This window comes from Puma concolor, chromosome E3 (assembly GCF_028749965.1).
Source record: "Puma concolor isolate L17-30 chromosome E3, mPumCon1.1.hap2, whole genome shotgun sequence".
NCBI lineage: Eukaryota > Metazoa > Chordata > Mammalia > Carnivora > Felidae > Puma > Puma concolor.
The window spans coordinates 25,927,952-25,942,555 of NC_141682.1; the positions used below are offsets into that span (position 1 = coordinate 25,927,952).

General features: G+C 44.6%; 2 protein-coding genes across 10 annotated transcripts in view; one reads left to right on the top strand and one right to left on the bottom strand.

Annotated features, from left to right (window-relative positions):
• LDAF1 (lipid droplet assembly factor 1) overlaps nt 1-12,532 on the bottom strand; it is a 58,933-nt gene extending 46,401 nt beyond the window's left edge. For 5 of the 8 annotated variants that reach the window (XM_086692821.1, XM_086692826.1, XM_086692827.1 and 2 more), the window contains exons 1-3: nt 12,379-12,532; nt 9,582-9,781; nt 1,854-2,022 (exon numbers count right to left, since the gene is read on the bottom strand). In XM_086692821.1, the coding sequence (XP_086548947.1) occupies nt 1,854-2,022; nt 9,582-9,677 (265 nt within the window). In that variant the 5' untranslated portion in view covers nt 9,678-9,781; nt 12,379-12,532. Of the gene's footprint in view, nt 1-1,853; nt 2,023-9,581; nt 9,801-9,927; nt 9,956-11,560; nt 11,682-12,378 lie in introns of those variants that run through there. The other 3 variants (XM_086692824.1, XM_086692823.1, XM_086692822.1) reach the window with 3 other exon arrangements.
• Nucleotides 12,533-12,613: 81 nt separating this feature from the next.
• Nucleotides 12,614-14,604, top strand: part of DNAH3 (dynein axonemal heavy chain 3) — a 170,910-nt gene continuing 168,919 nt past the window's right edge. For both annotated transcript variants that reach the window (XR_015245692.1, XM_086692831.1), the window contains exon 1: nt 12,614-12,930. The gene's annotated coding sequence lies outside the window, so the exon portion shown is untranslated. The remainder of the gene's footprint in view (nt 12,931-14,604) is intronic.

Here is a 14,604-nt window from a genome sequence, read left to right on the forward strand (position 1 = left end):
CAGTCGGTTTAGTGTCCGACTTCGGCTCAGGTCATGATCTCACAGTTTGTGAGTTTGAGCCCCTCGTCGGGCTCTGTGCTAACAGTTGAGAGCCTGGAGCCTGCTTTGGATTCTGTGTCTCCCTCTCTCTCTGCCCCTCACCTGCTTGCTCGCTTTTTCTCTCTCTCTCTCAAAAATAAATAAAACATTAAAAAAAGATTAAAAAAAAAAGGAGGTAATCTAACCACCCGAGTGGGCATCACTGCAAGGCAAATACCCTTTTCCTTGCCTTGGGAGTGGTCAAATAACTCAGGACTCCATCCTCATGGCTACAGTGATATAATTTCAGGGACGGACCTTGCAAAGGAAGGAAATCAGACAATATAAATGGATGTGCTGCCTTTTTACAAAGATTTGCAAAATCCTGGATCAGTGTTTTTCCAAGTGTGGCCAACAACCACTGTATCAGAATCAGATGCATCAGGAAGGCTTGTAAAATTTCAGATTTTTGGACCCTACTCCAGAACTACTAACGATCTCTGGATGAAGCCTAGAAGTCTGTATCTTCAAAAACACAAGTAAGACTTAAACACACTCAAGTTCCAGACTACTGTTCTAAAGGCTTTATATATGCTGTTCCTCCTGTTTAGAAAGTCTTTACTTCCCCAAAGGAAACAAGAGTTGTTACAGATCTGTAAATCCTGTCCTCTGTTAAACTTTGCATGATACACCAAAATGCAGTGGTTCTCTTCCCCTCCTTAAATTTACTTTTGCTACAGTACTCATTCATTCCTCCACTCATTCATTCATCCGTCTCTCTATCCATCAATATTTAGTGAACAGCTACTCTGCCAGGCTGTATTTTGCTCATCTGCCTATGATGCTCACTTTCTCCTTTGAGTATAAATTGCCTTATCCACAGTTCCCCAGGCAGGGAAACAACTCTGCTTGATCTTAACCCTGGGAAGTCGTAGGATAAATCAGAGGTGATTGCCTGACCCAATGGCAACCACCTCTTTGGCCAGTATTTTGTGATTTGTGATCTGATATGAAAAGGCAAACTGAGCTGGTCAGATCTGCCTTCTCAGTAATTTTATCTTAGCAACAAAAGGAGAAGTTGACAGTTGGCAGTGTGACTTCAGGAGGAAAGGTGGTGAAGAGGAAACATTACTACCTAGCAAGGTACCTGGCATGCAACGGATATTCAGTAACCAGTTGTGAAATAGACTGTTACCATTCATGTAGAAGCTACTAGGTGCCATGGGCTGTGCTAAATACTTTATGGAACTATGAGTTTCAATCCTTACAATAATGCTTTGAGACAGTTATTATATCATCCCCATTCTACATATGAGGAGTTTGAGGTTCAGAGAGGATAAATAACTTGTCCAAAATTGTGTTGGTGGAAGTAGGATTCTTTTTTTAGAAAAAAAATTTTTTTTTAACGTTTATTTATTTTTGAGACACAGAGAAAGAGAGCATGACCAGGGGAGGGTCAGAGAAAGAGAGAGACACAGAGAGAGAGACCATGACCAGGGGAGGGTCAGAGAAAGAGAGAGACACAGAATCTGAAACAGGCTCCAGGCTCTGAGCTGTCAGCACAGAGCCTGACGCAGGGCTTGAACTCACGGACCGCGAGATCATGACCTGAGCTGAAGTCGGACACTTAACCGACTGAGCCACCCAGGCGCCCCTGTGGAGGTAGGATTCTAATGTGGACTCCAGAGTCCATCTTTTAACTACTCTGACAATCTGCCTTGGTCATTCTGATTTTTTCAATAAGAGGAAACTTTGATATCAATGGCAGGTGCCAAATAAATACTGTGCTCCCAAATGAATCATTTTCCAAGGGGCTGAATAGATGAGCAGGATACCTTCCAGTAAAATGACTCCCACAAGAGCAGCCAGGGAGGTAAGCACCACAAGGAGCAGGAAGAATCCAACAGGAATGGCCGACACAGCAACAAACACCAGCATAGTGAGGGCCAGAAAAGGATGCCTGTCCAGGTACTGACCCACCGGAGACTTCATAAAGGCAACCACCTGCAGGCAAAGGAGAAAGAGCCAGGATTAAACGCTACGTCTGACCCCCAGGTTGATGGACCCACCTGAGCTGCAGGAAGTATATAAGCAAAGGCCATGAAGTTGGATGGCTCATAAGTAATGTAACAAGTCAACAACCCTAACAATTTTCCCAAGACATGAGTCACCCTGGCAACAGCTTAAGGTAGCTATAGGCAGATGGCAGGTTTGAGAGTCCCACCCAACTTTAAGTCTTATGAAAGTAGGAAAGACCTGGTCATGGCTCTACCGCTTAACACACACCCTCTCAGAAGAGGCCCTCAGCATGTGTACACATGGATGTAAAGTACACACCATTTATCTCCTACTTCACAGCTGAAGTTTCATAGTTGAGGCCACTGAGGCACAGAGAGGTTAAGTCCTAGCTACTTGGCATCACCTGGGAGCTTGTTGAAAATGCAACATCTCAAGCCCTCCCCCAGATCTGCTAAATCAGATGATTTTTTTTAATGTTTATTTTTGAGAGAGAGAGAGAGAGAGAGAATATGAGCAGATGAGGGCAGAAGAGAGGGAGATAGAGAATCCAAAGTGGGTTCTGTGCTGACAGCAGAAAGCCTGATGCGGAGCTCGAACTCAGGAACCGTGAGATCATGACCTGAGGTGAAGCTGGATGCCTAACCGACTGGGCCACCCAGGCGCCCCCATCCCCCAGATGTTGATTTTTAATGAGATCCCAGGTGACTTGTACGCACATTAAAGTCTGAGAAGCAATGGCATTTGCCTAGAGTCACGCGGTTTCCAAGTGGCAAAATCTAGGCATCCAAAGCTGAATCTCTTCATTCTGAATGTCTAATGCGTGCAATGGCTTCACCTTGTTAGGAAAAAATGCTTTTATGTCATCAACTTGGATACCACAGTCAGGACATAGTCCGATGACACCTGCAAGCTTATGCTGTGTTAATAAACAAGCTAACTTCCTTCACCAGGCAAAAGGGTTTTTTTTGGATCTGGCTCAATGGGGAAGGGCCGCTTTAATAGAGAACTGGCCCTAGACAACCCCACAAGGATGGGCTTCGCCCCTCTACTTAAGCCCCATGCTGTCTCTCTCCTCACTACTGACATGTTGGTTCCAGTTCCCTTACAATGTTCCATCAAGAACTTTTTCCCATCAAAACTAGTCCTTCCCAGATCTCATTCCTCAGTGCCTTACAGGCCAGCAGCTGAAATGAAGAGGAAATTCAAGCTACAGTGATCATGGATGCCACTACACAAAACACATGTACCTCTTAATGACTCCAATAGTGGGGATCTGGAGGCAAGCTAGAAGGCAATAGGGTTTTGCAGTTGAAGTTGATAGTGATCAAAATACAGTGCTCATGCTGCTTAACCAGAAAAGGCTGTTGTTCCAAGAAGCCACTGCCCTTGGTCTTGGGGCTTCAGCACTGCCTCCTTAGAACTCTCCAGGCATGAACAACCTCACTTCCTGTCAGGCCACAAAAATGGCACAATGCCCACTAGCTATACTGCCTCTGAGAAAAGCTACCAGATTTGGCTATTCAACTTCTCCTGTTAAGTCAGCTGAAGGTGAGAGAACGGGTCACGGGAGTGGGGCTGGTCCCTGGATCTGTCTTAAGTCCTGATTGCTTTCCAGCTCTAGTCCACATACATTCTTATTAACTCCTCCAACCACCCAAAGCATCATCTGACAGACTGAACTGTTCTCTCTGACCCTTATAATCAAGAGACCCAGTAACCACAGTGGGGAGATGAGGCTGGAACACCTGAATGCCAGGCTCATGAGTTTACACCTGGACCATCCAGCACAGTAGCCCCATGTGGCCACTGCAGACTTGAAATATGGCTGATGAACTAGGTTTTTAACTTAGTTTAACTTAAATTTAAAAATGGATATATGCTTCAGTCACAGGAATATTTTTAATTACATTTCAAATAGGTCAGGTAGGTTTCAAATAAATTTTCAAATGTAAATTTCATGAAATCTGAAGAGATCAAGTATTTTCTTTTTTTTTTAATGTTTATTTATTTTTGACAGAGAGAGACAGAGCATGAACAGGGGAGGGGCAGAGAGAGAGGAAGACACAGAATCCGAAGCAGGCTCCAGGCTCTGAGCTGTCAGCACAGAGCCTGATGCGGGGCTCGAACTCACAGGGCGTGAGATCATGACCTGAGTCGAAGTCGGACGCTCAACTGACTGAGCCACACAGGCGCCCCGAGATCAAGTATTTTCAATGGATATTTAGTACCTGAATTGAGATGTGCACTAAGTATATTTAAAAATGTAGACTGGGGTGGCTGGGTGGCTCAGTCAGTTGAGTGTCAACTCTTGGTTCCAGCTCAGGTCAGGTCAGGATCTCATGGTTGTGGGATCCAGCCCTGAGTCGGGCTTCATGCTAAGCGTGGAGCCTGCTTGAGATCTCTCTCTCTCCCTCTCCCTCCCTCCCTCCCTCCCTGTCTCTCTCTCTCTCTCCCCCTCTGCCCCCCTTCCTTGCTCACGCTGGCTCCCTCTCTAAAATAAAAAAATAAACCTAAAAAAATGTAGACTATCTCGTCACTAATTTTTTATATTATTACATATTGAAATGATATTGTTTTGGATATTTTGGGTTATATAAAATATATTATTGAAAGTAATTTCACATTTCTTTTCATGCTTTTTAATAGGACTACTAGCAAATTTAAAACTCTATACACACATTGCACAGTACTTCCACTGTAAAGCACTTGTTTAAACTTTATCTAGAAAAAAAAACAGGAGGCAAACTGCTGGCATTTGAGCAGGATTATGATATCATGAAAGCACTAATTTAAGATATATGAACCTGGCAGTCATGTGCAAAAGGCAATTATGAGAATTCGCCTGAAATCAGGCAAGAGACACTGATGGGCAAATCTAGGCTGATGGCAATATGAAAGTGGAATGACAAAAGAAAAATCAATAGGACTTGGGGACAGTTTGGCCTGGGGATCCAAAAGGAGAAAAGTAGGACTATTCTTCCAGACCCTAAAAGAATCTATTTTTTTCTTAGCCTCTTCTGAGTCTGGGCCCTGTAACCAACAAACAGAATCATCCAGATATGCAGAGAGACCATTTTAAGATGCAGTTAAGCCCAGCAATTGTCTTCCCCTAAGAAGTACGGCCCTACTTAGGCCAGTCTGTCATAGAAGAGGAGGATATGATTCAGTTACACCTAATAATAATAGAGGGGCACCTGGGCAGCTCAGTCGGTTGAGCATCCAACTCTTGATTTCAGCTCAAGTCATGATCTCAGGATTGTGGGATCAAGCCCTGCAACGGGGTCCTGCTGAGCCTGCTTAGGATACTCTCTCTCTCCCTCTGCCCCTCTCCCCCACTCACTCTCTCTCTAAAATAAAAAAAGGAAATAAAAAAAATAATAGAGAACATTGATTAAACACTCAGGCACCAAGCACGGTTTTAAGTGCTTTCAATGTATTTCCTCATTTATTTCCCCCTAAGACACTCACAGGCAGGTAAGGAGGAACTTTATTTAAATCCAGGGAATTGGAACATAGCAATTAACTTCTCATTCTCATGGCAATAGAGGGGGATACAATGGGAGGATGGAAAGTGGGACAGCTTATTATTCAGTAACATGAACTGCAATTTTCCATCCCTATCCTGGAAGCAGGCACATGTCATCCAACCTGGATTTTACAGGGAGGGTGCTGTGCTGAAGAACTCAGGAATGCCAGGCTGGGACAGACTAGCACTGTTATGTGCCAGGCTCTGTGCCACAGCTTTTCTAAACAGCTTCTGAGATCACCTCACAACAAACCAATGAGCCTGGCATTGCTTATTTTAGAGAAGAGGTGATGGAGATTCAAAGACCCTAAGCAACTTGCCCAAGGTCAAAGGAAATTTATTTTAAACTGCACACAATTTATTTTAAACCTGCCTGAGTATGGCAGGTTCCAAAGTAGGGGTGATGTGGCCAGTATTTAAGGACATGAAGGCTCCATATGGAACTGTTTAGGAGACAGGCCAATTCCCTGGTGTCGAATACAAAAGACAATCAGTGTCCCTTGCTACCAGAGAGAAGGAGGACAAAGGCATCGGATTATTTAAAACCACTGGTAAAGTGCTGGTATCCAAAATCTATAAAGAACTCACCAAACTCCACACCTGAAAACCAAATAATCCAGTGAAGAAATGGGCAGAAAACATGAATAGACACTTCTCTAAAGAAGACATCCCGATGGCCAACAGGCACATGAAAAGATGCTCAACGTCGCTCCTCATCAGGGAAATACAAATCAAAACCACACTCAGATACCACCTCACCCCAGTCAGAGTGGCTAAAATGAACAAATCAGGAGACTATAGATGCTGGAGAGGATGTGGAGAAACGGGAACCCTCTTGCACTGTTGGTGGGAATGCAAACTGGTGCAGCCGCTCTGGAAAACAGTGTGGAGATTCCTCCAAAAATTAAAAATAGATCTACCCTATGACCCAGCAATAGCATTGCTAGGAATTTACCCAAGGGATACAGGAGTGCTGATGCACAGGGGCACTTGTACCCCAATGTTTATAGCAGCACTTTCAACAATAGCCAAATTATGGAAAGAGTCTAAATGTCCATTAACTGATGAATGGATAAAGAAATTGTGGTTTATATACACAATGGAGTCCTACGTGGCAATGAGAAAGAATGAAATATGGCCTTTTGTAGCAATGTGGATGGAACTGGAGAGTGTGATGCTAAGTGAAATAGGTCATACAGAGAAAGACAGGTACCACATGTTTTCACTCATATGTGAGATCTTGAGAAACTTAACAGAAGACCAAGGGGGAGGGGAAGGAAAAAATAAAGTTAGAGAGGGAGGGAGCCAAACCATAAGAGACTCTTAAAAACTGAGAATAAACTGAGGGTTGATGGGGGGTGGGAGGGAGGGGAGAGTGGGTGATGGGCATTGAGGAGGGCACCTGTTGGGATGAGCACTGGGTGTTGTATGGAAACCAATTTGACAATAAATTTCATATTAAAAATAAGTAAATAAATAAATAAAACCAGTGGTAAAGACAACTCCAAGGTGCTGGGTAACAGTTTCTCCCAGACCGCGGTCCCTGGGTGCCCACTGGTACATGATTCAGAGGTTAGTTCAAAAACATCCCTTGTGGGCCAGCATGGGAGCAAAACTAGTTAGTCATAGGTAATCCACAAGTGAAAATGCCATCAGGGGGCATCTGCCCAGCCCATGTTCCTTCTCTCTTCCCACGTCTCTGAACACTGTCCCTTCCCACAATAGGGGTAGGCCCCTGGAGCCATGTTTCTCTCCACGAAATGAGAAGCCCCTGCCCAGCTGTCACCAACCTGGCCACAGGTGACTTGGTCAAGCCTGATCCTAGGAATCAGACATTCCCAGAGAAGGCTCCTAAAGGGCTTCAGGGAGGGAGACATAGGGAGTTGAAGGTACCAGCCTGGGGAGTCACACTGGCCCATGTGAATGGAAGAGTCAAGAAAGCCAGGCTGTAGAGAGAGGAGAATGAAGGTGATGCACAAGGAAAAACGGTAACTGGAAGCAACATGAGCAACATGGCCCAAGAGAAGATGTTGAGAGTTACCTCTAACCCCAGTGACCTGCCAGATCCTGATTCACTTCCTGCCCTTGGCTTCTAAGATAGCCTCCCATTTCCAAAGTCCCAGCATGCCTCACTACTCATTTGCTTAAGCTATTTTGAGCAGGTTTCTGACTCTCTCAGCCTAAAAGTAAGACAACAAAGACTTGACATTCCAGAGGCTTCCTAGAAGAAATGATGGGAGTTGTTTCACAAATACTCTGTGTAGAAGCCAATCTATTCTTTTCTGGAATTTAAAGGGCTGATTAACTCTGAGGAAAGGCTAAAACTTATTTGGGAGAAATAAATCATCTAAATATGCTCCAAACAAGTAGATGTTTCTATAAATTATGCTTATGTCAATCTGATGGAAGGTTCTGTAATACCTTTTCTTACATTTTTGTTTTTTGTTGGTAATTTCACCATTCAAAATGGCAGAAATACTGTCTAGTGTTCTTAAGTGTAAGAAGGCTGTGATGTGCCTTAAGAGAAAATACTTTGTTCAGGCAAGATTTCTAGTGCTATTGGCCATGAGTTTAATGTTAAGGAATGAACAATATATATATAAGTAACCTGCAAACAAAAATACACATGCAATAGTTTATGTATTTATCAATTGATGAGTATATTGTGACCATACATTTGCCAGAGCCTAATCCTATAGTTCCCCTGGAGAAATTGCGAATTCATTGTTTGAGGTGACCTCATAGAACTTAAATAACACATCTAATGAGAATCAAATGCACATGGAGATGAGCACAAGGACCTTTCCTACTAAGCTAACTTTTAGCAACAAGAGTCTCATCCTGCTGACTAGAAAGCTGCCTGGCCAATTTAAAAATAGCTTGGTAAATCCACCAAGAGGGCCAGAGGCATTTTGGGATGAGTCCAGGAAAGATCGCTACGGAGTATATTGCTCTAGACTGCAAAGTGGTAGCTCTTCAAATAGACCCTAGGGGAATTGTACTGTCTAATACAAAAAACAGATCACAAACTAGTTCATTTCATTACATATATGTATGTACCTTATGGGGTATACTGCATGGGAAAAAAAAAGTCTGGAGGGAAATAGAACACAATGTTAATATTATCTCTGAGAGCTATTATTTTTTTTCCTGACAAAATGCTGAGTGACACACAGAAGAAGGCAAGAAAGATAAAAATTCAAGAAAGCAGAATATACCATCTCAAGTCCCATTGCCATTGAATGGGTACTGAACATCTGAAAAGTGGCTAATTCAAATGGAGATGTGCCATTAAGTGTAAAATACACACTGGAGTTTGAAGACTTACTACAAAATAATGTAGAACGTTTCAATGACTTTTTTCATTAATAATTTTTTATAATGATTACATATTGAAATATTTAGATATATTAGACTAAATACATCAAAATTAATTTCACCTACTTTTTACTTTTTAAATGTGGCTACTAGAAAATTGTAAATTACATATGTGGCTCCTATCATACTTCTATTGGACACTGGGTTTCTAGTGGAAAACTGGACTCAAATCTTAAAGTAGGCTTTAGCCCCTCAGTCTCAGGATAACAGGGCAAAATTAACAACAAAACAAAACAGGAAGGTATCTGTGGCAAAGACTGAGAGCCACCCTTATATCTAAAGAACTGCATTTACCCCTAGGGGAGACCTGCAACTAAATTTTGGTCTATGAGATATAATTGGAAGTGCTACCTGTGTGTGACTTCTAGGAAGGCCTTTAAATTAGAAGTGGCTTGCAAGCCTTTCTCCCCTTCCCTCCTCCATCCCATAGCCTGAAATGTGAATACAGTGGCTGATACTTTAGCAGCCATCTTGGACAATGAGTTTGAAGATCACAATTTAGGCATGTCAGAGTGGTGAATTAGAAAGATTCCTGACCTACTCCAAATTTCTTCTACCTCAGAGAGAAATAACCTTCTATGCTGTTTAAGCTGGTGTTATTTTGGGATTTTTCCATTACATACCCTGATTGGAAACTGACCTTTGAGTTATTCTGGATAGACTCAATCAGCAAAGACAGCTTCCTCTGCAGTTCCTGCAAGTCCTTTGAGGTACTTGGGAGGTCTTCTTTTGCCATCTTGAAACCCACTTCAGTCTCTTTATGGGTTAATTCTTCTATCTGTAAGCTGTCCAGGGCAGGGTGCAGTCGAATCTCTCATGTCACCCTGTCTCTTGCTGTCACTGGTGAAACAAGAAGTAACTTAAACCATTAGTAGTATTCACCCAGCCAGTTCAACAAAAGCTTCTACTATCCTCACGCATTGATGGTAGGTGTGCAGGTGGAGGGTAGCTTGGCCGTATGTATCAAAATCTCTAAGTGCACACACCTTCTTCCAACAATTCATTTTCCAGAATCTGAAGGAGATAATCAAATAGGTATATCAAAACATACAAAAAGGATGTGCAGTGCAATCGTATTTATAGTATGTAATAAGCAGCAAAACATTGGAAAGAAGCTAACTGTAAGAAATTGGTTAAATAATGATAAATTCATAAAATGGAGTATTTGTTACTTGTTAAAATGATAGTGTGGAGGGGTGCCTGGGTGGTTTAGTCGGTTAAATGTCTGAATCTTGCTTTTGGCTCAGGTCATGATCTCACAATTTGTGAGATCCAGCCCTGCATCTGGCTCTGTATTGTCAGCACAAAGCCTGCTTGGGATTCTCTCTCCCTACCCCTCTCCACCCCTCTCCACCCCCTTCAAAATAAACAAATAAACATTTTAAATAATGATAATATGGACATTTAGTGATATGAAAATACATCCAAGGTAATAAGTAAAAAAAAAATTACAAGATATCCCATACTGTTACGTAAACCTTAGTATTTTATGTCTATATTTCATAGTAAAATAAAAGACCTAGAAGGATATGTATCACATAATACCAAAATATTAATATTATCATCTCTGGGGCCTTACGTTTATTTTTTTTAGCCCGACAAACTGCTGCAAAGAAAGGTGAAAGGTGAAACACTATTTTAAGTCCCATTGCCTTTTTCCCCCCAGAAAGCTTTTCTTAAGCAATGATGGTGGTCAATTTCTTTATTCACTACCCACATTAACAGGTTGGCTCCCAATTACACAGCATCATAAATCATTCTCTATTTACTTGTAAATCTCCTAACAAGAGGTGCCTCAAGGGGAAACCTAGCTACAATATACTCCCTGACTCAACAGCCTTTAATTTCCAGGACTGTCCTAATCACATATAACTTATAAAACCAATTTGTTCAATTAGATATCTATTTTTTTTTAACCCTTACTGGATTTTCATACAAAAAACATATTGTTCTTATTTTGTATTTTCCAAAACTGGAGGGCTGGACACAATTTCTTCCTTACAAATGACCTCTTGCTACTGATAGTAAAAAAGCCTCAAAGATCCTGTCACAGTGGCCAAAATTAACTGAGTGATGCCGACATTTGTTTACCATATTGACTACACCACATGGTAATTATGTGAGTTAAGGGGGGTGGGGTTACTTACTAATACCACTAGGGCCTAGAATGAAAATTAAAGTCCATTTTAATTACCCCAGCTAGAGTGCTTCTGCTACAACCCCGTTTGTGAAACAGGAACGCTTTGCACAGTAAAGGACTAACCCCTCTACAGCCATATTCTGTCTTTGAAGCTGCTACTCGCACAGATTTTGGATTTGGGATGTTCCCAGGACTCAGCTCCCCTAATCTCATCTCTGCAGCGGGCAGAAACAAGCCCAGCTCCCCTTACTGGTCTCCAGAGGCCTTAGGGAACCCAAGGGCCACCCAGACCGGTTAGGGAAGTCCGATGGGAACCGGCGTGGGTAGAAGGCCGTGGGCCATTGCCGTGAAATACATCCACCTGGCTTCCAATCCCCAGACTGCCTAATCACTCACTCTACGGAGGGGTCTCCCCAGGCACTTAGAAGTTTCCAAACCGAAGGCGGCAATCTCTTAACCCTGCGCAGCCCATAAATTACCTGCCTTCTCCGCCTTCCCGGCTGACCAAAGAGATCACTAACCAACCTTCCCGTCCCCCTCCCCCAGCCATGGCTCTTCCACTCCCGCCCCTCCCGGGGCTAACGGCCACCCGGAGCGTTCCAGCTAGAAGGGAAAGGGGGCGCATCTCTTTTTGGGGAAAAGGAATGCGGGGCGCCTCGGGCCTACCCGGGCCGCTTCACCCATCAGCTTCCAAGTCTCTCAGCCTTCGAAGCCGCGAGGGGGAGGAGGCGCCCTGCTTCTAGGGATCCATGGGCACTGGGGGAAGCGGCAGGGATGCAGGTGGAGAGGGTGGTCCGCCTACGAGAGAGCATGGAGGCTAAGTAAGGGAAGTTCAGGGGCGAGTGGAGTACTCTTGTCATTAATTTGGGGGAAAAGAATACACCTTTGTTACTTGGAGCTCCCCTCTCTGCAGTGACAAGGGAGAGGGTCCCTCGGTAGAGAGGAGGGACCCCTTGAGAAGGTGGGCACCCATTTTCATTAATCCTGCGGAAAGGGTTTAGAGACTCCCCAGCCGGGTTTCCCCAAGGGGCAGGGTCTCGGGGGTGGGATGGGACTGGCAAGCCTGCTATCAAATCTAATGGTGGATATGAGGGTGTGTGTGCACTCCGAGCCCGTTTTAAGGCTTCGAAGGGGTAAGACGTCCCTTTTCGCTAAACAGCGGACAGGGGACCACACCGCTAGGCACCCACTGCCTTCTCATTTGCCCTTCCCCGCGAGGGGGTCTAGCCAGCCCAGGCATGCTGTATCCTACCACCCAAGCTTCGAGCTCTCACCAAGGCCCGGCGGCTACACTTACCGGTGTCTGCGACCGGAGCTGAGGGAGATGGGAAGAGGGGGAAAGGTAAAGGAGGAGGAGGAAGGAAGGTTCTTCGGCACTGGCGGGAGCTGCGGCCGGCTTCCTGCCCAGTCCCGGCCGGCCACCTCCCTGCGCCGCGTCCCGCCCCTTCTCCGCCCTCGCCCCGCCCCTTCCCCCGCCCCTCGGTTGCCGACGTCTACCCCAACTTCGCTCTGCTCGGCTCTTCCCGCCTGCTGCCGGAGGGAGCCGGAGCCAGCAAAGGCGCGCCCTGGCCTGCGCACCACGCTCCGCCGAGCGCGCTCTCTGCCTCAGCGTTTTGGAGCCATCCCAACAGGCCCTGAGAGCTTTACAGATGAGGAAACTGAGGCCCAAAAGAAATTGCCCGTCCCACACCGTTGGCTTGAGGTGAGAGTGCCCATGCCACCGCCAACACAGGTGGGCTGGCCTCTGAGCACGGGTTTGTGTAGTCTTAGGGCTTCCCCTGCCTAAATGTCTACACCTGTACCAACTCTTCTGGAAGCATTCCTGGAGTTCAGGACACCCAACAATGAGGTATGGCCTTTACTGGAAGGTGTTAGCCATTACTTTTCATGCAGAAGTCACGAACCCGCGAGATCCTTAAAGATGGGTTCAGCTATTATCTCTGTTTTTTTTTATGGATGAAAAAGTCTAAACCTAAGTCCCTCAGTTCTACATCAGAGCCAGACACGTTCCCTGGCCCCAAACCCATAGAGCAGGGTTTCTCAATGGCAGCAATATTGACTTAGTAGGTGGGAAAATTCTGTATTAAGGGGCTGTGAATTGTAGAATGTTTAGCAGCATTCCTGGCCTCTACCCACTAGATGCCAGTAGTAATCCCTTTCCTCCCAGTTGTGACAACCAAAAAATGTCCCCAAACGTTGCCACAGGTTCTGTGAGGGGGCACAATCGTCCCCAGCTGAGACCCACTGCGATTGAGGGTTGAGTGTATCCGTAAACACCATGGCGGGGGGAGGGGGATCCCAACAGTTCTGGGCTCTGATCTCATGGCTTACTGTGTGACCTTGGTGAGTTACCTCTCTAAGCCTGGGCTTTGTCTCTAAAATGATAGGCCCGTGCATTGGCCTGCTACTACATAGTTTTCAGGCACTTTCCATCCAGGGACCTATGTTGACCTACCTTTCTTCTGTGACCTGGATGACAGTCACAGGGTTTTAGTGAGGACATGTGCAATAATAGCTATAAAGAAGTTAATACCTATCTGGAGTATAAAAGAGACTCAAAAAGATTGGATGGCACAATCTTTTACCAACTAATGTTTCTAGAAATAAACAGGCTGGTGGATAAAGACAAGCTTGGGGTTAGTAAGAATAAAAAGAAGCTAAAGGGGGCACCTTGGTGGCTCAGTTGGTTAAGCAGATCATGATCTCATATCATAATTTGTAAGTCTGAGCCCCGCATCAGGTTCTGCACTGACAGCGCTGGGCCTGCTTGGATTCTCTCTCCCCCTCTCTCTCTGCCCCTCCCCTGCTCACTCTCTCTTTCTCTCTCAAAGTAAATAAACTTAAAAAAAAAAAAAACAAAAAAGCTAAGGAATCCTGCTCTACCTCCACAGCAGCCAAGAAAAGAGGAGCTAATGGTGGGGATAAGTGTCCCTAAATTCTTAAGTTTCAGGCAATCCTGTGTGGCTTCATGCACTTTGATTTGCTGCAGTATGATGGGTGCCCCATCTAAGAAAAGGTTGTGGGTTTTTTTCCTTTAGAACAAAACATTACAACCATCATTCTTATTTCCTTTCGAAAGTTGAACTGGGTCCTCCGTGGGATTGTTCAAGAGTGCCATCTAGGGGCGTCTTTGTGAATCCTTTACTTCCCCCTCCTCCACCTCTGTCACTGTAGGGACAGCCAGGTTTTGTTTTATCCTTGTGCTTTGGCTGCCTTCTGCACCATGTTATGGATACTCTGATGACTAGGATCTTAGCTCTCTCCATAGCATCAGGACTTGGCTCATGATGACCATTGATGGGTCAATAAGATATATCCATATGCATCCTCTTCTATGCTTTTCAGAGATTACTTACTCTGGGTGAGCAACCATTTCAGGTCTTAGAAAAGATCTGCCAGGAGCCCTGGGCTCTGAATAAGAAATGTCTGAAAATTTCCCCACAACACATTGAGATCCTAAGCTGTTTATATCACAGAGATGGGGACAAACCAGACTCTAACTGACCTCTTCTCCCTGTATTGC